Source organism: Brachypodium distachyon, chromosome 5 (genome assembly GCF_000005505.3).
Source record: "Brachypodium distachyon strain Bd21 chromosome 5, Brachypodium_distachyon_v3.0, whole genome shotgun sequence".
NCBI lineage: Eukaryota > Viridiplantae > Streptophyta > Magnoliopsida > Poales > Poaceae > Brachypodium > Brachypodium distachyon.
The window spans coordinates 4,194,625-4,220,016 of record NC_016135.3 but is presented as its reverse complement, the minus strand read 5'-3'; the positions used below and the strand labels follow the sequence as shown (position 1 = coordinate 4,220,016).

The following is a 25,392-nucleotide window of genomic DNA, read 5'->3' as shown; positions in this document are numbered from 1 at the left end:
TATTTTGGTTAGACTTTGAAAGGAAAATTATAGTCTAAAAGTACTTTTTTCTTTTTCACTAATAACTGCTTTGCTTTGAGATCCGAAAAATATTTTTAAGGGGCCTGTACCCAAGCTAAGGCTCGTGTTCCTTAGAATGGAGGATGGCATTTTCATTTTATTGGTACTTCCCCAGCTCTGTTTAGTACTTGGGAGTACAAAAGTATTGAAAACTCTCGCTTTATTGATCAATTCTTTTTTAGAGTACTTTATTGATCAATGAACAGAGTACAAATGAATGCCAAGCAATTGGCACCATCAGGGCCGGAGCTAGGCCCGGCCAATAGGCCCATGCAAAAGGGTACGTTCTGTTCGCTCGCTCGCTTGTACACATCTTGGGCTCTTGGCCGATCGGATCGAGACAGCGACCAGTGTGGCGGAGCCAGAAACAGAGAAAGAGGGGTGCTAAATTATTGCACGCAAAAAAATTCACTAGATTATAATCAAATAAAAGTACATTGGTATTGACACAAACTCATAAATCATTTTCAGAGTCCCGGGTCACCAACGATATCACATACTCTTCTTTATGTCACTAAACTCTCACCGGAGGCATCTACTTTTGGTTTGGATAAAATCTCTCCATCCTAGCAATTAATAGAATTTTTTAGAACAATCTAGTTAGAATCAAGTATCAAACCTAAATTAACATCCGACTGAGCCCAGAAAGAACTCAATTATTGGCTCAGCCGCTGGTCCGCCACTGCCCACCAATAACTGGCTCTAGCTAGGAGCACGAGGAAATATCCAGTGCTCCCAGTAGCACCCTTAAAAAGTTTTCAAAAAAATCAAAACAAATTTTGTGTGTTCACAAGATACCTCTATACCACCTTACACGAAGAGGAAATTAACTGACGAAGAAAGTTATACAATTGGATATAGCAGCACAGCACAATACCCTCAATGTCACATTGGACAAGCCCTAAAAATTAAAATACAATACCGAACATTGGTAGAATAGTTCCACGGGTCACGCAACAACATAATGCGACTTGATCAACACAAAAGAGCATGAGGACATATGCTAAGTACAGAGCTCACCGGCCTGCCCATGGCTCTGCAACCACCGGTACTTGCGCATTTTCAGTTTCTCCGCAACTTCAGTCATAGTAGGCCTATCATTCACATCAACCTCGAGACACTGAACGGCAACCAGGCCAACTTCCTCAAGGCACTTCACGTCCTGCTCCGAACCGGACGCAACAATCTCCACATCATACATCTCCTTTGATGTCCCATCGGTTGAAGCCTTTACGTAGTTTATCGGAAGGCTGTTGTTTCCATCATACCTGGCCTTCTTCCGTGTGATGAGCTCTAGGAGCACGATGCCGAAGCTATAGACATCGCTCTTCTCCGTGAGAAGCCCGGTCTTCATGTACACTGGGTCGATGCAGCTGCTATCTCCGATCACCCAATTGGTGTGGTTTTTGTCAATGGACAAGAGCCGAGATGTCCCGAAGTCTGACACCTTGGGCACAAACTCGTCGTCAAGCAGGATGTTGCCAGACTTCACATCAACATGCAGGATTTTCAGCTGTTGGCTCGCCTGTGAGTGCATATACACGAGTGCGTCCGCAGAGTTGATGGCGATGTCGAGGCGTGTTTGCAGCGGGAGAGGTTCTCTTTTCCCGTGAAGCACATCATAAAGGCTCCCTCCGGGGACGAACTCGTAGACTAGCATGGGTACTTTGGTCTCCAGGCAGCAGCCCAGCAGCTGGACCAGGTTCCGGTGGCTGATCTTGGACTGGATTGTGATCTCATTTGCGAAGTCCTTCTGGCGGTCCTCGTTGATGGCGATGGATCGTTTTACAGCAACACGCGAATTATCACCGATAGTTCCCTTGTAGACTTCGCCAAAAGCACCTTTTCCAACTATGTAACGGTAGTTGTCCGTGACATGATCTACCTTCTCCTTTGTGAAAATCTCGATCTTCATGCTTTTTAATAACTGCCCTCTGTTCTTGTTGAAATGATCTCTCAGCTTTCTTTTCTCCCGCTGCATGTGTAAGAATATTAATAGGACCGCTACTAATGCAACCGCACTGATTGTTCCTGCGAACGTAGAAATCACTTGCATTATTTTTCATGTGGCAGCAAAATGCGATTTAGGTGGCAAAAATATTACTACCATCAGAACGCACTAAAGAAAATAGAGCATATGAACAACGACTCACCTATCACTGATATTGCAGCCATTGATAATATGGGTTCACAGCCATCCTCACTTTTACCATTTCCTTTTCGTCCAAGATTGCAAATGCATGTATAGTTGCCGTCTTCGTCATGGCATGTCCCGCCACGACAAGGATATAGCTTCTCATACATTATCGATTTTGGTGTTCCCCGTTCGCATTCATTAATATCTGAAAAGTCACATGAAGAACTATAAAGATTGGTGAATGATGGAGGAAACAATCACTGACTTTTTGATATAAAAATTACTGGTATATGATACACCTACATTCCATGCTCTACAATTTTGCAATTAATTTTTGGTGCGAGGAATTTACAATAATGACGGTGACATGCCAAAAATGTCGCTTCTTTAATTCCAAAGATGACATATATAGTAAGTGCAGTGAAGTATACATACTTCTGCATCCGTTTTTGATGTAGGGATTGCCGGCGTATCAATCCGAGCAATTGCAGAAATAGCCCTGTGCACCATGGCTGGCATTAACGCAGTAGCTGTGGGCACTAACGCAGGTTCCAGCGGCATCCTCCAGCGCTGCGGCCAGTATTCTCTGACTTAAGTCATCTGACTTTGTGAGGCTGACAAATGGGCCAGCCAACCGTAGGACCCACATTTCAGCCTCACAAAGGCAGGTGATTTAAGTCAGATAATCCACACCGCCAGCCGGTGTGCATTGGGACAACATTGCCCGTTCCATGTTCGTTGGCGAATGTCATATTCCCAATGAGGTCGCTTTTGTTGTAACTATACCTGCTCGAGTAATTCAGAAATTAAAATGCATGGGTGGCCTCATGGAGAATTCTGTTGTCTCTGGGATCAGGTGGTTGAGACGGCTCTGCACCTAGTGCTGGAGTGCCCCTTCTCCAAGTCGATTTGGGTATCTTTTCAGAGGGACAGGCCGAGGGTGGCTGCTGCGCTCCAGGACGTTTATATCAAAGGCTGGTGGGCAATATTGATGAAGATTAAGAATGGGAAGAGGAATTTGGACAGCGCTGTGGCAAGTATGGTCGCCTGGCATATTTGGCAAGAGAGGAACAAACGAGTTTTTAAAAACTGCAGCTCTATGCCAGTAGGCGTGGCGGCGGTTGTGCGATCTGAATTGGCTCTCCTGTTGGAGATTGATAGGGAGTAGTTGGTTTCTTCTTTTTCCAAATCAGTTGCCTGTAACTGATTCTGGTTTGTACATGAATTTTTCTTGTCCCCATTAATTAATGAAAAAGCAGATCGAGCACCTGCTAGGTTCTAAAAAAAAAGCATGGGTGAAGATAACTCTGATCGTGCATGTGCATACAGCTCCATAACACTTGCTTGTCATATTTAATTAGGACTGTAAAATTGTGTCTCCTCCAAGCGCTCTAATGCATCGATCCAGTGTTTGTGGCCGTCGGATGGTGAATTGAAACTACTTTTGACCGCCCGATCAGGGGTGATGGATGAGAAACAACCAAGGAGGAGGAGAGGTGGCGGTGCTTTGCTTTGCACGATGCCTGTACCACATAGGATTTTGTATTGATTTCTCTTTAGAGGTTAGTGCACAGTAAATGTTACGAGATCGCCTCTCCAATGCGTTTTCTTTTAGCGTGGTATCTCAATTAGTTTTTATTTATTAGCTTTTTGAGAGAGATTTAATGTATTTGCGTTGGTTTTCTTAATTAAAGAGACAGTAGCTAGCATTATTATCTGTGACATGGACAAAATGCTGATGCAAACGCTTAAGAGACAACTAGACAACTAAGAAATAGCAAAAGCACACAAATACAATGACTTGAAAAAGAAAACAAAGTGTCCATGTCGAAGTTTTCACATGGTTATCATTCTCAATAGAATTTCGTTAGAATCACGAAATTAAATCATTTTGGATGATACCTAAGTATTTCCTTTCGGTAAAAATATCTCGGTCATTATGAGTAGTATGCAAAATTCAAATAATTTCACATATTTTGGAAATATATCAAATTGACTGGATTTTAGTCAATTTTGAGAAGGCTCGGCGCATGAGTGCCCCGGCGAGGGCCAGCCTTAAAGCCCAACACCTGGGCAGACTCGGGTTGCAGTTTTTAGCACAAAACCGGGCTTGAAAGCCTGAAAAAAGACTAGAATGGCTAAAAAATAAATTTTTTAAGGTTTAGTAAATAATTTTACCCCCTAAAATGGTTAATTAAATGTTTTTAGTGTCAAAATATTACCTGTTCTTGACATTTTGGTGTCAAGGTTCGCGAAACCCGACATGGGTATGCGCAGGGGCCTTAATTTCAAGTGAAAATTTGAGCTCTTTTCACCGAGATGTGAATCAAAATCACTTTTTGTTTTGACTTTGTGAATAGTAAGATAGCTTACCATGCGGTAAAAAGTCACTTCAATTACCTGTGGCCTACGAATGTATTATGTGTGGAGGCATCCATTTGGAAACAAGGGATCATCTTTTCTTCCACTACCTTTTTGCAAAGGCTTGTTGGGTACATTATCTGACCTGGTTTCATTGTTAAGCCAAATGTGCATAAAAATATTATCCACCTGAAGCCTGAGCTTATGGTTCCATTTCATTTGGAAATAATGGTCCTGGCTTTCTGAAGCATTTGGAACATCAGAAATGATTTATTTTTTAATCAAATTCACCCAAGCTTTACAAGATGCAGAAGATTTTTCAAGGAGGAGTTGAATCTGGTTTTCCATAGATCCAAGAGAAAGAATTATGCTAGCTTAATTTGTGACTTTTAGATATAGTTTCTTTTTCCTGTCCTTTTTTTTCCTTTCGTTTTTTCATTTTGGGTGTTTTCACACCCCTGTACAGTTTTGATTTACCTGCAACTTTTTCCCTCAAAATTTTTTATCTGTGGCCTAAATCTGAAAAAGAAATTCGAAAGCATAAACAGAACGTACCATCCTTTGGTGTATACGAAGGCATATTGGCACGGGTTATCTTTCATTGGATCGTCACCGTCCTGTATGCTCCAGTCCACACTGACTTGGTTGAGGAGGGGCGTTAGGGACGCCTCGCAGCAGCCTTGTCCGCCGCACGGCGTGCCGTCGTCGCCGGTGTCGTTAGGACTGGTACAGGTGGTGATGCAGCCCGTGAGGTAGTCGTGGCCGCTGCGGCCATTGATCTTGGCGACCGCGCTGCATCCAAGGGCCGTGAACACGTTCCGCACCGGCGAGAGCAGGAACGGGCTGCCATGGACGTCCAAGGACATGTTCTGCTTCTGCCACATGTACACCGTCTTGTTGTTGCCGTCCTTGAAGCTGCAGGCGTATGTCAGGAAGGTGTAGGCGACCATCTGCGCCGTCTCCAGCGTGATGTTCTCCACCTTGATGTTGCCCGTGAGCAGGCTCGGAGGGCTCGTCGCCTTGTCGCACGTGAGGTTGAAGCCGGGTACCAGAGAGCAATTGGTGCCGATTCCGAATGGGTAAGGGATGTCTATGTCCCCGCACTTGGTAGGACAGTTCGGCGCCGGAGGCGAGGAGCGCCGCGTAGAAGATGACTAGGAGGAGCAGTGCTCGTGGCATGGCTAATGATTGTTGGTTGGTGAGGAGAAGACGACCACCTGTGATGTTCTTGCACATGTGTAATGCACAAACAAAAAACGTACATCCAATCATTTAAAGAGCCGGGCATGGGCGCTTCCTTATTCCCACGTGCCGGTAGTTTTTTTTAAGATTAATTTTGTGTCTCCCACTATATTATTTTGTGAATTCAAACTTTAATAATGCCACTGCAACCCTTATTTTTCAAAAAACTGTCACCTCAGTCAATAAATAAATAAATAAATAATACAGCCTACACCAAAAAAATGTTTTATCGTACGAGCCATCTGATCAGTAATCCGAATTCCACCATTTTTACCCAATTATTCCAACACGGCGTTACTGTTCTCAATTCTCAAACCCTAGAGATCAAAGAGCTCAGCGGGGTAGCAGTACACAGGCGACCAATGGCATGCGACATGCTCTAGGCAGAGGCAAGCAAGGGCGTCTACCATCATATAGATGTCTCGCCTAGCTATCCTAGATGGATTTTAAGAAGAAAACAAACCACGACCGCCCAAAATGTAATTTTTAATATGATAGGCTTGCATAAGCAAATCCAAAACCGTCTAAAATTAAAGGCCCCTGTATTATGTGGTGGTGTACATTTTTAATCATAAACGTCTCATTGTCAAGAAATTCGCGCACCCTATAACTATTGAAAGAATCAAATTAAAGGCCCCTATATTATGTGGTGGTGTCGATGTTTAATCGAAAGAAAATAATTCACCTCAGAAACATGACAATTGGTTGTTGTTTTTAATTTGTTTAATCATAAACATCTCATTATCAAGAAAAATTCGTTGCAGCCTATAACTAATGAAAGAAAATAATTCACCTCAGAAACATAACAATTGGTTGTTGTTCTTATTTTTTTTTCCTTTTTTTTCCTTTTTTTTCCTAAGCTAGTGTGTGCATCCTCAATGTGTTTGATGCATAGTTTTAAATAGCTGGCTAAACCATTTAGCGGCAGCCTGCTCCAGAAGCTATACGTGCTATAGCGATGCTATAGCGATTTTAAAAAAAGCATACAAAAGTATCAATAAATGAGGCGTCATATGATTAAAAAAAAATCTTCTCCTTGACATCAATAAGAACTCCTTAACACTTAGAAACACCACTTGTAATGCTAGCAAGTTGGTACCTAACTCTAGTAATGCCAGCAATATATATATTGGGAAAATAGCAGCATCTAGAAAACTACAATAAGACGAGGCACTGCTTGACATGCGATGGAAATTTTAGGCCGCGCAAATACCAAAAGCCCCAAAAAGAATTATCCAAGGGGCAGCTTAGTGCGCTAACGATCCCAAAATATAGCGCTATAGCGTGATTAGTGGAGCTAATAGCATTTCTTAGGTTAGTGTTACAACTGCGTAGATTTAGCAGGAGGCCTCTCCAAGCGCTATAGCGCCGCGCTGCAGCGCGCTATTTAAAACTATGGTTTGATGTCATGTTTTTTGCAAACCATGAGTTTTTTTCGAAAAGAGAAGATGAGTATGTTATCCATTTTTTTTGAGACGTTTGAATTGCGTTATGGACACCCTTTGTTCACCTTGACGTGGTCCTTGATTACTGGCGCTCTTGGATCCACGTAGCACTGGTATCTTTCAGTACAATCATGCACATGGCGATACAGACAAGAGATTTTTTGGATTGTTACACTGTGGGGTCTAGCTGCCGCTCCAATCCTTATCTTCTCCATACCCAAACCACAGCAGAACATGCAATTATTTTCAGTCAGTCGCAAGTGACCTGCCTCCATCTCCTTCCCAAATAGGCAATAGGGTGGTACGAATCAATTGATCAACAACAGAAGTGACGGTGCGCAGATTTCAACAAAATTGACCCAAAACATAAATAAATTTGAAATATGAAACCCCGTCGAAAGTATTTCACAAACCTGATCCTTCCATGTAGCGCCCGCATACTGGGCGTTAGCCTTACACTATAACGCCTTGTGGCCGGGCGTTAAATCGGTGCCAGCATGGCGTGCTTGTCCAGCGTGGCGACGCCGGGACCCACGGTAAGCCATTATAGCGTCTCATCCACGGGCGCTATACGAATAGTTTACCGTCTCCTCACCCGGTGCTATACCCCCTATCCTAAAGCGGCCGAACCGCTCGGGCCAGAGGTTCACGCACACAAAGGTTCGGCTCTTTTCCTCTCCCGTTAGAACGCAGCGGCGGCGGCGGTTCCTCCCCTCCAAATCTCTCCCCCGATTCGTCGATTTCTCCGTGGATTCCGGTCGCATTTGCTCCCCCAGGTATTGTCCTCCAATCCCCTCAGTTTGGTCCGCATTTTGCCCGAGAAATTTCTGTACATTTAGGGTTCGAGGTGGATTTGGGGCAAACCCTAGTTTATGTACTTGCCCAAGAATGTTTGGTATGAATTATGGAATGGTATTTAGGGTGTCTAGTATTTGGATATGTAGCACTTTTCTTGTTGGATATTAGTTAATCTCAGGAAGGTTGATGGATTTTTTTCCATTCTAATTATATTCTCGATGGCAAGAATTGTTCATGTTCATCATGTGGACAAAGAGGCATTTTTGGGAGGCAATGTAAAGGCGAACACAGAGGAGCGAGACTTGGTGTTCGATTTTAGTCCAACCTATGCCGAGCTATTGGAGTAAGTGAGGCTTGAGTTGAAATGGATGGACCCAAGCGACGTGCTAGAGTTGGAGGGAAGACACAATGTTGGGTATGGAGTGCACCTCCGTTGGAAGACAATGTGCATATCTTTCGAGCAACGTTGGGAGGCATACAAAGAGACGGTGGGCCAATCACAAGACAAAGCTCTAGAGATATTTGCTACAAGAAAGGTTGTTCCAGATTTTCACATTGACCTGAACCGTAGTGCGGCTTCCCCTTCTTGTGCAAGAAGTCCTGTCCGAACTGAGCAAAATGTTGAGGCCGATGTTGGCAAGACTACAATGAGTCAGCCTGAACCTGAAGAGACCCAACATGAAGAGGCGCAACCATCGAGCTTGATGACAGATGAACAGCCTGAACCGTGGCTAGAGGAGAACGATGATATGCATGACAATAATGTAGGTGATTTGAAGGCATATTGTGAGCATGAAGCGACCGCCCCCGTATACGGGTTCGATCTTTATGCTTTAGTGCTAGTCCCTGGATCGACTCACCAGCACACACAGTTTCAAGATGTAATATCATAGAACAAAGGTCTCAATATTACAACGAATCATCCAGAATTTAAAGATACTTACAACTCGCATAACCTCACGGGTTAGCTGGAAGTAAAACAACTGTTTAGGAGCGGAAAACGAAAGATACAAGGGCACATCAACACCACGGTGAGAGCGTGTTGGAATGTAGGCCCGTAACCCAAACAAGCAGAACGTACATCTTACTCGTCGTCGGAGCTTCCTGCATCATTAGACGATGCAACCACTAGGGTCAATACATTGAATCTATTGGCAAGATTCACTAGGAGTTATAACAGAGCCTATCAAGTATATGCATAATGTGGCAAAGTGGGTTCAAGGCTTTCTGCGTGGAAGCAGAACATAAATTACCCTACTACAAAAGAATGTTATAATAATGTTAACTACTAGACACGGGGTAGACACACCCATGCTCCTATTAACCTAGAGCACATTGGAGTGGATTCATCAAGTGCCCCTATCCTGTTCAAACCATTCATTTTATTTAAAAAATTGGAATGAGTGAGACTTTCCTTACAGCTCCACATCTAGTTGCTCAAATTGTCCGTTGCCGGGGACACGGCTAAGTACTTAGTTTTGACGCTCTCGAGAGTTTGTACACATTCCCCACAAGAAACCGACGTGTTAATCCCTTGCTGTCCTCAGGATAGAGTAGCAACGGCATCGATTACGAGATTTTCAGAGGTAATTCCCTAAACCACGAGAGAATCACACTCCCCCTACACGGCTACCTCAGTACAGTTCCTTGGGTCTAGGTTCATACAACTTACTCTTGTCTCGCCAGAGCCCATATAGCATTGTGGTTATATTGGAAACTTCTAAATAGGAAACTAGTCCAGTCTCTGTTACCCCAAGTGGCATTCCACATTTGCAACGTAGGCACTCCCCGAATCCACGAGAGAGACGTCTATGGACGATCCATTCCTGAATCCACGGGCACTCGACTCAGAGGGACCCATAGAAATGGACCCGACGCCGCTAATTCTCAAAATCCTCAAAGCAGCCCACCCAGGATGGTTCATTGAATTTGTTGTTTTGCCTTACATCTAACAAAAACATTTCATATAGCCAAAGGCATAACAATATCATAATGTAGTTATTTCCCCCATGATACTAACATAGCCTAGCATTCAACTACAATCGATGGCAATTTGGTGGCAAGGTAATGGCGAGGGTAGACTATACTACCTGGGTTTTATAGCTAGCATAGAGGTACGAGTAATAGTCCTATCAATGCATCTCTACCAACAACACTAATGCGTAAGTATTTTAAAACAACAATAATAATGGGATATGATCAAAGTGAGCTTGCGTTGTCCAAGGTTGTGATAGTTCTCGCACTCTTCGCAACAACAAGGATTACACTCCACACAATCTAAAATAAAAGGAACACACACAATAAACACAACATTCAATACAAAAGCCATGCCATGATGCACATGCCATGAAGACGCACACAAAGGTTACTTCTAAAGTAAAAAGTTTTGTTTCTGTTTTGAAAAGTTTTTCAAATGATTTGGACAGAGTATACACCAGTAAGGAGTTAATAAATATGCATGAAACATGGATATGGTTTAAATTAAAAGATTAGGTGGTTTTTGCAACATAGAGCAATATTTAAACTTGTATGCCCTTATTATTCACAAAATAATTTCTTTTCCGGTCCTAATGGATAGAGAACAAGTTTAAATAATTTTACGGCAAGATAACATGTACAAAACTATTTTGAAAAAATTCATTTGAAATTTAAACCATATTCGACCATTCTATAAATAGCTTCTGTCTAAGTTGTTCAAAACTGAAATTAAACAGTACCAAAATATTCTACACGTTGTGACGATTCCAGAAAGGTGTGGATCACAATTTTTGGACAAATGGTTTGAAAGATATGAGGCTTTGAAGTTGTAGGGGCCTTTCTGCAAAATTTGCATTATCTAATTCGGCCGAACTAAAATAAAATAAAAAGGCCTCGTCATGTCGCAGCGTGGGATAGGCCGGGACCTAGGGTTCCGGCTGGCGGTGTGGGGTGGCGCGGGCAGGCGGCGCGGCGGCGCTCGGGCGCGGGTGAACGGCGGGCGGTCGCGGCGGGGCAGCAGGCCGGAGGCGGCGCGAAGCGGCGGCGGGGGCAGCACGGGCGCGGCGCAGGCGCGCGGGCAGGCGGGCTCTCGGGCGCGGGCGCGGAGTGCACGGCCGGTGCCGGGCAAGACGGCGGACGGCGGCGCGGAGCTCCAAATCACGGCCGGCTCGCGTCACTGCATGCGCAAGGAAGGGAGGAGGAAGGAGATGGGGTCGGCGCGGGCGGAAGCTCACCGGAACGACGGCGAAACGCGAAGAACGGCGACGGCAGCAACAAACTCTGGCGAGCAATTACTTCCTAACCGGTGCGAAATCGAGCGAGCGGTTTGGGAGAAGTGGAGGAGAAAAGCGAGAGGGCTTCGGGGTGACGCGCAGGGATTTGGAGGAAACGGCCCGTGCGCAGAGAAATCGGAGGGGGAGTCGTGGGCGACTCGGACTGTGCGTGGCCGGGAAAATCGGACGGAGGTTGAAGAAGACGTGGGGCCCACTGGTCAGTGAGAGAAGCCGGGCAGTTCGGGCTAGGCCGGTCCGGTTCGTTCCGGTGTGATCGGTTCGGTCCGGTTTGACCGGTTTTCTTCGTTTTTTCCTTTTCTTTTATCTATTTTTGGTTTTTGAACCTCAAATTGACTGGAAGCTCCAAATCACTCCAAATAAAATGCAACAAAATTTGTAAAATCATATTTTCATATGATCTAACTTTTGGAACAAGAATTTCCTCAAAATAAAATATTTAAAAATACATTTGCCTATAAAATGGCTTTTAGGGCCCTTAGGCTATCGAAACAAATTATCTTTCAAAATACTTTCAAAAGCCAATCTACGGGATAGCTGTATATATGCATTAAATCCCTTTTTATCGCAATACCCTCATGGGTTAAAATGCAAATACTCAAGAGCAAGATCAAAGCCCAAAATCAAATAAAAGCATTTTTTTGCAGAAGGGTTTTCTGGGCAAATTTTAGGGTTTTGAAAGTGATCAAATGCAAGGGTGACATGATGCTCATGATATGCAATGCATATGAAGAGTTTTGAAAAATTGGGATGTTACAGAGCAAGAGGACATGGACCGTGAAATCCCATTTAACCGAGTATTTGCATCGGATGAGGATGGTCCGGAGGAAGAAGTAGATGAGGATGGGTTGACAGCCAAAGAAGCTAACGCTTTCAAGGTTGTAACTGGCCGGGATCCAAGTATACCATTGTTCCGTGATGTTAGCCTGGCGGGCTGTGGTTGATGGTGGCGAAGGGTTCGTGCTTGGACCTAGACCAAGTTCCCATCGGGATGTGACACAAAGACGGTATGGCATTAAGTCTGGTTTGAGGTTCCGAACATTGCTGGAAGTTAAGATGTGGATAAAGAAGTTCTCGGTCAAGGTGTGGAGATTGCAACGTGGAGGGAACACTAGAGGTTGCAGCAGTCAGCAATCTAGAAAACGATCAAAGAGGAATGCGGCAAGCACAAGCCAACATGGTGGCAGCCAACAAGGTACTGCCCAGCATGCTCCAAGCCGACAAGGGGTTAGCCAACAAGAAAGTACACAAGATGATTCTAGCCAACAAGGTCCTAGCCAAGGAGTTAGCCAACAAGGAAGTACACGAGATGGTTCTAGCCAACAAGGAAGTACCCGAGGGAGAAGTCGCCAACGAGGTACTCGTAGCCAACAAAGAGGGACACGAGGGAGACGTACATTTCAAGCTCCTAGGCAACAAGCAGTCAACCGGGGTGGTGGTATGATTGGATACCTATCAGGACCGTTTCCGTAAGAATTTCTTTATTCCACTCCATATTTGTTTCCGTAAGAATTTCTTTATTCCACTACATATTTGTTTCCGTAATATATACATTATGAGGCTACGTTACCAAAACTAACATATACGTTGCACATTTTGTAGGTATGACCGGTACTCAACCTCCGAAGGCGCCACCTAAGTGGGACGATGAAGAGGAGGGGGACAAGGGTAAGAGGCCAGGGTGGTGGAAGGCAACTGAGATGAAGGTGAAAGAGCAGGAAGCAAGGGAGAGGGAGATGAAAAGAATTAGAAAGCACAATGAGGAAGTTCAAGAGAATTCTCGAATGAGATTTGAGGCGCACATGTACAATTGGAACCGGGAAATTTGGTTGAAGCAACAAGCTGAGCTTAGGAAGAAAGAACAAGTAAGGAAATTAACTGAGTCATGGGAAAGGTCTGAGAAAGAAGCCGCCAAGAAGAGGGAGAGGGAGGAGAAGGAATGGAAGGAGAAGCTGGTACGTGAGGCTAGTCGCACAACGGCACTCGAGGAGGAAGCAGAGCTGAAGGAGAGGAAGAGGAAGGGAAAGGGTCCTTGTTCGACCCAATAGACTCTTGTTTAGCAGTTTACTCCTTTTTCCTGAATCAACATTTCGTTCAGCAATGTCGTATTTGTAATCTGTATTGAACTATGAACTACGAATTAGAATTTGTAATCTGTATTGAAACTATGAGTTGTGATGCCCCATTTGATTCAGGACATTTTAGATTCCAAGTGTGAACATTTTATATGTGCTGTTATTTATATTAATCTGTTGCACTCAAACAGCAGATAGTTGTTGGATTTTCAATAACTGATCACATAACGCCTAATGGTAGGGCGCTATACCTATTAATTTTAGATAACAGAAGGTTCCAGTAGCGTTTTGGTGGCCGAAATTTCTTTAAGTCAGGGTATAACGCCTAGTGCGAGGGCGCTACACGTACAAGGTTAGCGCCAGGCCCTGAGGCACTATACATATTAATTTTAGATAACAGAAGGTTCCAGTAGCGTTTTGGTGGCCGAAATTTCTTTAAGTCAGGGTATAATGCCTAGTGCGAGGGCGCTACACATACCAGGTTAGCGCCAAGCGCTGAGGCGCTATACATACTAATTTTAGGTAACAGAAGGTTCCAGTAGCGATTTGGTGACCGAAATTTCTCTAACTCAGGGTATAACGCCTAGTATGTGGGTGCTACACTTACCAGGTTAGCGCCTGGTGTCGAGGCGCTATAGCTATTAATTTTACATAACAGAAGGTTCAAGTAGCGTTTTGGTGGCCGAAATTTCTCTAACTCAGTGTATAACGCCTAGTATGTGGGCGCTACACTTACCAGGTTAGCGCCTGGTGTCGAGGCGCTATAGTTATTAATTTTACATAACAGAAGGTTCCAGTATAACAGTTCTACTAGCTGTATAGAAAAACAGTTCACATAACAGAGTGTGCCATGTATACATTAACAGAAAAGGTGATTCTTGCATTGCACCAGAGCACACCAAATAGATACACAACTAGCACCAGAGCAACAAGTAGAGTTATAACAGTTCAACTAGTCTGAGAGCACACCAAATAGAGTCATAACAGTTCAACGAGTTATAACAGTTCAACTAGCACCAACGAGAAGCATGACAGTTATCTAAAAACACATCTACTTCCTAGACCCTCTTCCTCTCTTCATAGCCAACTTCTTCCTCCGTCGGGGTGGTTCCGCGTTCTCATCATCTTCATGTACCTCTTCCTCTTCCTCTCCTTCTTGCTCTTCTTCGGAGATGCCCCTCATCCGTCTCCTTGTACATGAGCTGAAATTAGCTTCCTCTGTCGCTTCCTCATATTCACTGTCGGAATGAAAGACCACCTTCTTGTTTTTCGTCAAATAATCTGATGGTGTAAATCTGTGGGGTCCCTTTCCCTTGTTTCCACGCTGCTGCTTAGGGATTGAACGTTGATAATCACCTAATGTGGTGTCGTCTTCCACAACTCGTCCTTCCTGCATTCGATTGCCAGTAAGACAAATGCGTCAAACCTTGTCATGGATTTAACATGAAATGACAATTGCATTAATGTAAGCACAATTCAAACCTCATTGGACAAGTCATCTTGAAGATCTTCATCAACATCGGTGGGTGAAGACGAACTAGACAGTGCTGACGATGACATCTCGGGGTCACGGCAACCTTCTATCAGGTTGGCTAACCGCCGTAGCCTATTGCCTTGCCGCTGTATTGTTTAGAAATGAAAGATTGATTTATCAGTTCACATATATGCAACTACAAGACATCCAAGCACGCACCTTCATAAACTTCCTTAGTGTACTCTCCCCCTTTTTCCCGTGAGGAGTTTCATCGAGAACTATCTCGGTTCTGTCGGCGTCCTTCCTGATCTCATCACGCTGAAATGAGGAAAATATTGTGCAACAACAGAATATTCAAAAAGCACAAAAGACTGGACAAGCATAACACTGTTACCACAAAGCGCAAGACATTAACATATGATGTTTGCCTCCCATCCTTTACAAGCCTGTTGTACTCCGCGTTTGCAGCCTCGTCGAATAGGTTGTCATCTTCCAAAATTTCATGGTTGTATGCGGGCTGGCAAATCTCCGCTCTGGTGTTCTCAAGATACCAACGAAGTTAGTTGTTAAATGCATCAGGATTTGCCGGCCGTTGGGGGGTTCCTTCACCATTCTCCATCTTGGCCAAGCACCTTTTGAACTTGTCCACATGCACCCTCTGTTCCTTAGGCCAATTTTGTTTGCTCTTCTGTTTTTTCCTATCAAGCCTACAAATATTTGGAAGGCACCATATTATTGCGGTAAAAAGGTAACACCGGAAAGCTTAATGGGAACAACAAAAACTTACTCGTGAAGCTGTATGTTTGTGTCCTTCCACTTTGGGGGATTGGTCTGCAACAACCCAAACTGTTGCATCACACGATGTGGTTGATGAAGTTCAACCTCCCACAAGTATATCATTCGACATTGCATCAACCACAGATGTCTTTCTTCCAAGCACTTCGGGTTTAGCTCATAATCGAATGGGACTCCGAAATTGTCCCCACTACCATATGGCTGCCATTCCACCTTAAACATATCACAAGCACGGAAATCATAATAATTTTCTGCAATAACAATATTTACCTGCTCAGGGGTTAAAGTGTCAAACTCGTTCGTGTACTGCTTGTACAGAAGTTTAGTGTCGTTCCAGTTATCTCTCGTACGGTCCCACTTGTAAGCCGAAGTGGGTCTCCGCAGCGGGTCTTCATGATCGTCCCAATCGTTGAATGCCAACGTTTCCAGACGTTCAACGGGGAAGTGTTCCTAGCTCCAAACAGACAGTAGAAGTAGTAGACCACCTATGCCGCTGTCTGGTTTGCTCCTACGACAAGCATCGTCCAACTAAAACAAAAAGCAATCAGGAAATAAATTAAGACATGTCATCACAGGTCATTGCACATAGTAACAACAATGAAATATTAATTACCTGCCGGTAAAGGTAGGCAAGTGCAGCTGTGCCCCAGCTCCAATTGGAGTCCCATACGGTCAAGGCCTTCAGCCAATGCCATTGAGCTGTCCTGCCACCCCCGTCAGCAAACAGAGTGCGTGTGATGACATACCACACGTATACTCGTGCGTACTGCTTAACCACCTCGATGGTAGCATCCTCGGGGCACTCAGAGAAGTTCTCAACTATCCAAGTGTACATTGCGCCCGCTGGCACTCTGTCGTTAGCGGGGTCCTCAGGGGCCTCCGGTGCCTTACCAATAAGATCCGCCATCTGCTGGCGCCATCCCGAAGAGGCCGTATTGATACATACTGGTTCCCCACCGATGGGGAGTGCCAGGATCATGGACACGTCCTGAAGAGTCATAGTCATCTCACCGGTCCGGAGGTGAAAAGTGTGGGTCTCAGGCCTCCACCGGTCGACAAGTGCGGTGATTGCACAAGCGTTCATTCAAGGTGTCGACCGGGTCACCATATGGATGAACGGAAGGAGCCCTGTCCTCAAGATGAACGGTGTGTACCGCTCATCGTAAGACATGGCGCCTGAGGAGGCACCGTGAGACCGAAGTTTGAGAGATCCAAGATCCTACAAAACAAGTACAAAATCAATTAAAGTTATGATCGTCTCACTTACACATTTGGAACAAAACAATGACAAAAAGAAGCAACATGTAAATGCTCGTTACCATTTGTTCATCCCGTATCAAACCCCCACGGTGAGCCATGTCGTAGCGATCCATTAGGAGCGCCATCCTACATGTTCCAATTAAGACATATTAACAAACAAGTGGGACACCCGTACTCCGAACTATATCAACAAAGCAAGCCTTTCCTACAAATCCATCTTATGAATTGAAGACAACCATCCAAGGAACAATCCAAACCAGCCATGCCTAAGAAATAGTTGTAACAATTAAAAAAAAATTGATTATAACAGCCATCTCACATGCATGGAAAAGAGCATAATTTCTGAGGTCTTGTTATCCCCAACAATACAACTTCGTATAACATATCAAGGTATTTGAGCAATAAGTTTTTTCTTCATACAAAACTAGCAACTACCGGCCAGCCACATTCCAAAAAAACCTAGCTTTGTTCTTAGCCGGCCACAGTCCACAAAACTACAATTCTCTTATCTTGACTGTTCATGAGTAGGTGCTGGATTTTATTTGAATTCCACAAATGAGAAGTGGAACAAATGGCGCATGTATGACTATGTTTAAGTGATAACTTTGAACAGCTTAACACTTCCAGGGCATCAATTTTTGGACATTCAATGGGAGGGCATGGTGCACTGACAATCTACTTGAAGAACACTGACAAATACAAGGCAATGACTTTCTCCTTACCAACACCAAATAGAAGTGTTTGTTCATGATGACCTTCTAGCCGGAATCTAACATGTCATTTTGTTGAAGATTGTGATTCTAGCCAGATTCTCACCCTTGAACCCTAAATGTAAAGAAATTTCTCGGGCAAATGCGGACCAAACTGAGAGGATTGGAGGAGAATACTTGGGGGGAGCAAATGCGACCGGAATCCACGGAGAAATCGACGAATTGGGGGAGAGATTCGGAAGGGAGGAACCGCCGCCCCCGCTGCGTTCTAACGGGAGAGAAAAAGAGCCGAACCCTTGTGTGCGTGAGCCTCTGGCCCGAGCGGTTCGGCCGCTTTAGGATACGGGAGTATAGCGCCGGGTGAGGAGGCGCTAAACTACTCGTATAGCGCCCGTGGACGAGACGCTATAATGGCTAGCCATGGGTTCCCGGCATCACCACGCTGAACAAGCACGCCACGCTGGCACCGGTTTAACACCCGAACACAAGGCGTTATAGCGTAGGGCTAATGCCCAGTATGCTGGCGCTACACGAAAAGGTCAGATTTGTAAGATAATTTCGCCAAGAATCCATATTTCTAATTTGTCTGTGTTCTGGGTCAATTTTGTCGAAATTTTGACAAGCAGTCTGGCTATCTCGTCGCCTCGCTGGGCTTGGGAATCGGTGTGGCTTTCTCTTGTCGTTTCCCCTCGTCAGTCCTCGTGGGTACGGCCGATGGGAATGGGGTATGGGGGTCGGGGTGTACCGATTCGTCTCGCGTCGTCTCTAGTAGCCTCGTACACGCTGACGTCGCCGTTTCACTAAGCTGGCATTGATTTCATTTTACCGGTAGTCGGCAACAGTTGAAATAGCCTCCTCAGATATGGAAAACCATCAAGACAGAATAGCACAAAAAGATGTCTGATGGCTAGCTTGACTTGATGGTTTGCTAAAATGAGCAAGGGATATTAAAAAATATTGATCTTCGTAAAATTAAAGAAGATTTGTACTAAGCAGGGTAGAGCTATCTCATTTCCTAGGCCTTCTAAACGTCATTGAAGCTTCATTATCGATGAGTTTCAAAGTTCTACTTATATTTTAATATGTTTCCTTTTTTATTGTACTAAGTGTTTATGTTTAGGACCATATAAAATATTAATGTGATGAACTATTTTGATTTTTGCATAATTGTTTTTACGCTTTAGAGTTCATCCCATCTTGATTTTCTTTCGTCCGTCAGCGGTGCACATCCGGCCGGCCACACTCTATTTCCATAAAAATAAATATATATATATATATGTAGAAAAATATTCATGGAGGTTCAAAGGCCAAAGTCCCAAAGGTTAATCACTTCATCAGCAAGGAAAAACACCCGGGCGGCTTTTCCAGAATTGCCTTTGAAAAGATACCACTTTCATTGCGTTTCATATTCAGATTCTCACATGACGTCGACAGTGATTGTACTGAAAGATAATTGGCGACGGTCTTCTTAAACACACAAAGAGATGATTTTATATTGAGTGCCTGGTGGCCCAGGTCCATGGTTGATGGGGAGCAACACGAGGCACACAACATACATATACATCATTGCATTTTCGCGTGCAATTTGAACAACCGTTGCTGGCTAGCGAGCTGACATGCATAAGCTTGATTTATGTTAGGATGACGTAGTATTGTGTCTCTTTCAAAGCTCTGGCGGGCACATGTTCAATAATAAGAGGCGTGTATACTGCGTCATTACGCGTGAGAGTCCAGTGATACTGACTTGTCTGTCGCACGCAACTGGATGTATTCCAACGCTTTTACCCCCTTACGGCGTCCGGCCTGCCAGTTTTTTTTTGCCATATGAGGGCGTCGGCGTAAAGAAAAATTTCGGGGCCTGCCGCGTCCCAGCCGGACCCTGATACTAAATTCGAAACAAATTTAAACTTGCGAAAATTTAGATAATTAAAATTAAAAATCGTCTAGGCGGTCGATCCAGGACACGCCGCTACCGTCGGAGTCGCCACTGCCGTCGTTGTCGCTGTCAAAGTTGAAGCCATTGCCGTCGGAGTCGAGGACGATGATGCCTCGCTCCTGCTTCACCGGTGCCATGGCCGGCTTCTTGTTCGCCCAAGGAGGCGGCGCCGACGGTCCTCCTCCTCGCGGGTGCGCTCGGCGGCGTGCTGACCCGGAAACTCCTCCAGGTCGTCGTCACCGCGGTACTGGATGGCGGCGCTCTTGTACTCGGCCGGAGGCGTCCACTCCGGCTCCAGCTTCGGCCGGATGAGGCCGAGGTGGCCACACGGCGGCGACGGGCCTCCCAAGCGTCGGTGGAGGATCTCGGCTCATCAAACGCCGAGAAAGAAGAAGACGAGCCGGAGCCACCGCCCAGGTAGCGGTGGCGTCCGGCAGGTGGTGGAGGAGCACCGTCGTCGAGCCTCGGCTTGTTGCCGACAACGCTGTGTGCGAGGACGGCATCGAGGGACTGTACCGGCTACTGCCAAAAGGCACGCCAGCCCTCAATGTTGTTCCGCACCCTCAGGTGCGGAAGATCTCGGACAAGCCGACGGTGCTCCTCATCGAAGAAGGTTGTCCAGTTGCTCGCCGGAGGTGGCACGGGCCTGCGGGCCAGGCTGAGGACCCAGTTGTGTGGGAGGTGGCGGTGCGGGGTAGCCGGCTTGCACCAACGCCTCGGCCTCGTGGAGGCTGAGCAAGTGGCGGTCTTGCCAGTTGCGGGCCATGGCGAGGAGGAGGAGGGTGCAAAGAGGAGGTCGAGGGGTCGAGGTCGGCGAGGGAGGAGCAGGGCCATAAGGAGGATGGTGAGCTCTCCGGCCCGCGCTGCCTTTTATAAGCGCCGAAGTTAACCTGTCGGAGGTGTGAACGCGGGGAGAACGGCGTACGGTGTTGGGAATGCGCGGGAGCGCGCCGCATGGAAGCTGACGATATGCTCTAACAAGGCCCACATGTCACCTGCATTATCACCAGAGGATCATATCCAACAGAATGTAGGACGTGCCCCCCCTTGGGCTTTGTTCGGTTTCTAGGGATCTATTCCCAATACCAACAGGAACTAATCTCCATAGGGATTAGGTTGATCCCGTCCCATCAGCCAATGCATGTTGGCATTAATCCATAACTTCTCCGCAATCTTTCCCTCTCAACTGTTGTTCGGTTCTTCACTCACGGTCCCTTTGGGGCTTCAATTATTTTCGTAGTATAGTTTAACAAAAGCCTATACACAAGTAATTGAAAATAATATGATGCATTTTACCAAACAATTTGACGAAAGCAAAGATAAGCTTCATTTGGCTGACAACTAATCAGATCTATTTGGTGAGTGAAGAACGCGATTTTTTTTTTGAAAAGGACACTACTGCACAAAAGTCCACCAATGACGGTTCAAAAACCTGCTGAGTGACGGTGGCATGGCCCGCCACTGACCCTGCGCCCACCAATGGCTGGCAAAATACAAGTCACTGGTGGTTGGAGTCCAGCAGCGGCGGTTCAAAACCCCGTCACTGGTGATGCTTTGGCACCTTCTGAAAGGTGCATAGATGACACCAGTGGCGGGCTTCAGACCCGCCACTGGTGATTGCTAGTGCCGGTGGTACTGTACCGCCACATTAGAGTCGTTCGCTCTGCTGGCAGCCTTGCTTTTCGGCTTTGTATTGCCGTGCGTCCTGTCGCCTCAGCCCGAGGAGTTGCTGCCGCCGTCGCGGCGACCCTGGTGCGCCTGCTATTCCTCCTCCGTGAGCAGCAGTTCGCTGCCCACATCCGGCTCTAGATCTAGCCCATCGTCAGCGGCAGATAGCCGACCTGAGAGCTCCTCGATGGACATGTTCTTGAAGTCAAGTTATGACACCATCGGGACCACTATTGGCTTGATATTCGGCGGCACCAAACGGAGAAGCTTCCTTATAGCCATCTCCTTCGTGATATGATCATCGACCTGCTGCAGATAAATGACAAGCCCAAACAACCTCAGTGCTAAATCCTCGACGGACTCGCCGCTCTTGAGTGCAAGGTTCTCGTACTCCTTGCGCAGCATTTGGGCCTTCGCCTGGCAAACGCACTATACGCCGGCGCAAATCAGCTTGACCGCGTCCCATGCGTCATGCGCATTGTCCTTGGCCACAACAACACGCATCATCTCGGGCGGCACCGAGCGCAGGATTGCGCCAAATGCATGCCGCTCCTGCTGCGCCGACGTCTTGTCTCCTTCCACTGTGTCGCCTCTGCGAACGCGGACTGACGAAGATGTGACTTCGACAATGTCCATATTGATGGACTTGTATCTAGGAAAGATTTCGAGTGTGTGTTGGCGAACTCGTCGGCTAACAAGGACACAGGGGACACGATTTACCCAGGTTCAGGGCCCTCGATGAGGTAATACCCCTACGTCCTGCTTGTCGGATCTGTATTGCTGAGTCGATTACAATGGGGTGCCGAAGAGTCTAGATGCACAGAGTTGATGAATACTTCTAGGCGACTTCTCTCTAAGTTGGGGTGTCCTCTTGGCTCCCCCTCTTGGTCCTTTATATATGTAGGAACCCAGTTCTAAGGTAGACTCCAAGTCGGTTACAATGATGTGAAATCATATGTGATGTGTAACATTGGCAAGTGTTTTAGATGAAACATTGATGTGGATACTTTGGATAATATGGATATTTAAGTGATGACATGTATCTTGTTTGGACTTAGTGCTTTACTAGTGGTGTGCTGATCCATTAGTTTCTTATGTGAAAACATGACGTGAGTTGTGTGAAATTTACCCTGAGTCAAGTCATGGACTTGTGCTCGTACTGGTTATTTGTGTGTTCGCTTTCAGGTGTTGCCGGAGCTAGAAGAACGTGGTCGATGACGGGATCGAGAGACGAAGCTTGGGAGAAGCTGAGGTCGAGGATCAAGGTCATGCGTGACGTTCGTGCGAAGGAACAATGGAAGTGAAGGCTACGATGATCCGGAAGGGCACCGGTTTGTCGTATGTTGTTTATACCGGAGATGTACGGTATTGGAGATATTCGATACGTGATGGTCGAGTTTTGAAGACATCACAAGAAGAGTTGATGGCATGAAGTGACATCGAGGTGAAGATATGTAGGTCCAGCCGTGGCCGGATGAGAGCTGTTTAAAGATTAAACAGTAGCGTCATTAAGATGGCGTCGGATGGAAAAGTGATCCACATGAAAATTGTGCGCGTCGTCGAGACGAACAACTTTGCTTTTGGCGTCATCTCAATCCGAGGTCGTATGTGGGCCCCACGGGCAAAATACTGACCGGGACAGAGGAGTCCGTGTTGGATTCGGATTCGGTTTTAGGGTTGCGAATTTTTCCTTATAAATAGAGGGCATCCTAGTTAGGGTTTTAGCAAGGACGTGAGGGAACTCAAAAATTTGGATCTAGATCAATCTTTGGAGAGTTCTTGGATGCATGGTTTCATCTTTTGTAATCGATCGACATCGTTGCAATAAAGAGATTCGTTGGCGGTGTCATCTCTGTTATTCTCGGATCTTCGTGAAATCTTCGTGCTAGATCTTTCTAATACTTTGGTGCAGGTTCATCACAAGTTCATAATACTTTGCTGCAGGTTTATCACGAGATCAAGAGAAGATTGCGATTAATTCATCTTTTTTGTTATTCCTCGAAATTGGTTTTAGATTAATCCTCGTAACTTTCTGTCAGCTGTTACTATTTTGATCATATCTTTTGATTGGTAAGTCCGATTGAGCTGATTCTTGTTGGGTTGGTTAGATAATTTTAATACCTTTCTTTTCCATACTCATACGTATTTTTTGGTTCATCCAATCAAAAGTTACGGCTGTTTTACTATCACGGACAGAAAGGTGATTTAGGGTTTGAACTTTCGGAAAAAGTTTTAATTTGCTTCCGCGCAATCATTAACCCCACTCTGATTGCCTATCTCGATCTCACAAATGAAGAAATATACTCTAATTAATCTTGCTTATCCTGAGTCGCAAGATTTGGCGTGTAAACTCCTGGAGTCGTAGTAGGCTTCCTTGTGGGCCCTCAGCTGGGCTGTACCGGGTATACTCGAGTCAAGTACGTGGTTAGTCATAACCACGTCAGTAGCCCCCAAGTGCCTAGTTGAGTCGAAGACTTGACTAGGGACTTTCCCCGTAAACAATGGACTAAGTTTGTTGCTGAGCCATCTGCATAGTGCCGTAGACTTGAAGTTTCATCGACTTGTACTTCGAATGAGAAGTATTTTCGACTCAGAGATTGTTTGAGCCGATGCTTTAGTGCTTGACTGTTAAGTAACAGTTTCACAATATGATTTGATAGCGGTCAATGCGATGAGTAGGAGTCAGAGGGATATATGCTTAATGTGCCCAGATATTCGAGAAGTCGAGTCCAGTTAATCGCTCTAGGGCGAATACAACACTAGCTTTCATCAGCATTCGAGTCCCTGGACTCGAACCTAGCAACTGAATTTCGACTTAGCCTGCTGGGGCCTCATAGAGTCGAATTCCAGTTTTTAAGTACTCGACTTGTTCCTCAAGATTGCTTGTACTGGAAATACGCAGCTGGTACGTTTCCAAGCCCTATAGAAAGTTTACGGGTCTTATCTTCATGCAATGATCATGGCTATAGGGAGCGACCCTTAAGTGAGAATTATTACTGGAGGGATGCAGTCGATGCATATCCAGGCCTAAATTTTAGGACTTGCCTTCATACAATGAGTATGGATTCGACTGGAATAACGTAGCTGGTACGATTCCAGGCCCGATAGAGAACTTTTGAGTCTTATCTTCATGCAATGAGCATGGGTTTGCTGAAATACGTAGCTGGTACGATTTCAGGCTCGACGAAATGATCCATGAGGCTTATTTTCATGCAATGAGCATGGGTTTACTAGAGCAACGCAACTGTTGCTGCTCCAGGCTCTTTGGACGAAATCCAAGAGGCTTACTATTTATGCGAATGAGCATATACAACCGAGGTGACACAGCTGGTGCGACTCAATTGAGTCAACTATATGAAATCGACTGTTTTGTGTCAGGGTCATTACCCTGTTTTTACTGTTGTAAGTAAAGAATAAACAATAGTTGACTGTATGAAGTCTTTAGCTGGTATAAAGCAACAGCTGGTTAGTTCGCGACTCGAATGAGAGTCCTAGTATTCATAGTCGAGACTCAAGACGAGTTTCAACATTTGAGATAAACTCCGTCATCCTGTATGAAAGATAATTTCGAGTCATGATATTCGAGTCAGACTTCGTCACTGATGACGTACCTGTTAGAGGCGATGAGCCGTTGGGTCAGCCAATGTGACTGGGTACACAGACTAGCCTGACAGCTAGGCACACAGTTGGCATGCGTCAGTGCAAAAACGGTCACACTTCGCGCAGTAAATAAGGCATAATGATATCATCGATTCTTGCGCCCGAAACATGGGTGGCCGTTTCTGTTTTCACCGCTTCACGTCCCAATCGATGTGGGACACGTGGCCAAGATAAGGATCTTGCGGCCCGGATTCTTCGCCAGGATCTAGCCTATATAAGGAGGAGGCTGGAAAGGGAATGCCTTTTACCCTTCTTCTTCTTTGCGAACCCAGTTCAAGCGCTCGAGCTCTCTGCCTCCATAGCCAAAAGCTTTTACGTGAATTTCTTCAGCGACCAAGAATCTCACACCATCCGGAGATGGGCAAGACCAAATCCGCGGGTTCGAAGACTGACGCCGGCAAAGGAGATGCTGGCAAGGGAGTCATCCCTTGGCCCGGCATGGCTGACCATCCCGTGAAGATCCTGGAACTTGAGGATGAGGGCTTGCTGCCGGGAAGCCCTA

General features: G+C 45.6%; 2 protein-coding genes across 2 annotated transcripts; one reads left to right on the top strand and one right to left on the bottom strand.

The window, feature by feature from the left end:
- Positions 1-848: 848 nt before the first annotated feature.
- Positions 849-5,810, bottom strand: LOC100842007 (putative wall-associated receptor kinase-like 16). Its single transcript, XM_024455936.1, has 3 exons — positions 5,114-5,810; positions 2,214-2,422; positions 849-2,091 (listed from the first exon to the last, which is right to left on the bottom strand). The coding sequence occupies exons 1-3, from the start codon at positions 5,506-5,508 to the stop codon at positions 1,064-1,066; spliced, it is 1,632 nt and encodes a 543-aa protein (XP_024311704.1). The 5' UTR covers positions 5,509-5,810; the 3' UTR covers positions 849-1,063.
- A 6,272-nt stretch (positions 5,811-12,082) lies between these two features.
- Positions 12,083-13,360, top strand: LOC104585512 (histone-lysine N-methyltransferase, H3 lysine-79 specific-like). Its single transcript, XM_010242428.1, has 2 exons — positions 12,083-12,251; positions 12,915-13,360. The coding sequence occupies exons 1-2, from the start codon at positions 12,083-12,085 to the stop codon at positions 13,358-13,360; spliced, it is 615 nt and encodes a 204-aa protein (XP_010240730.1).
- Positions 13,361-25,392: the final 12,032 nt, after the last annotated feature.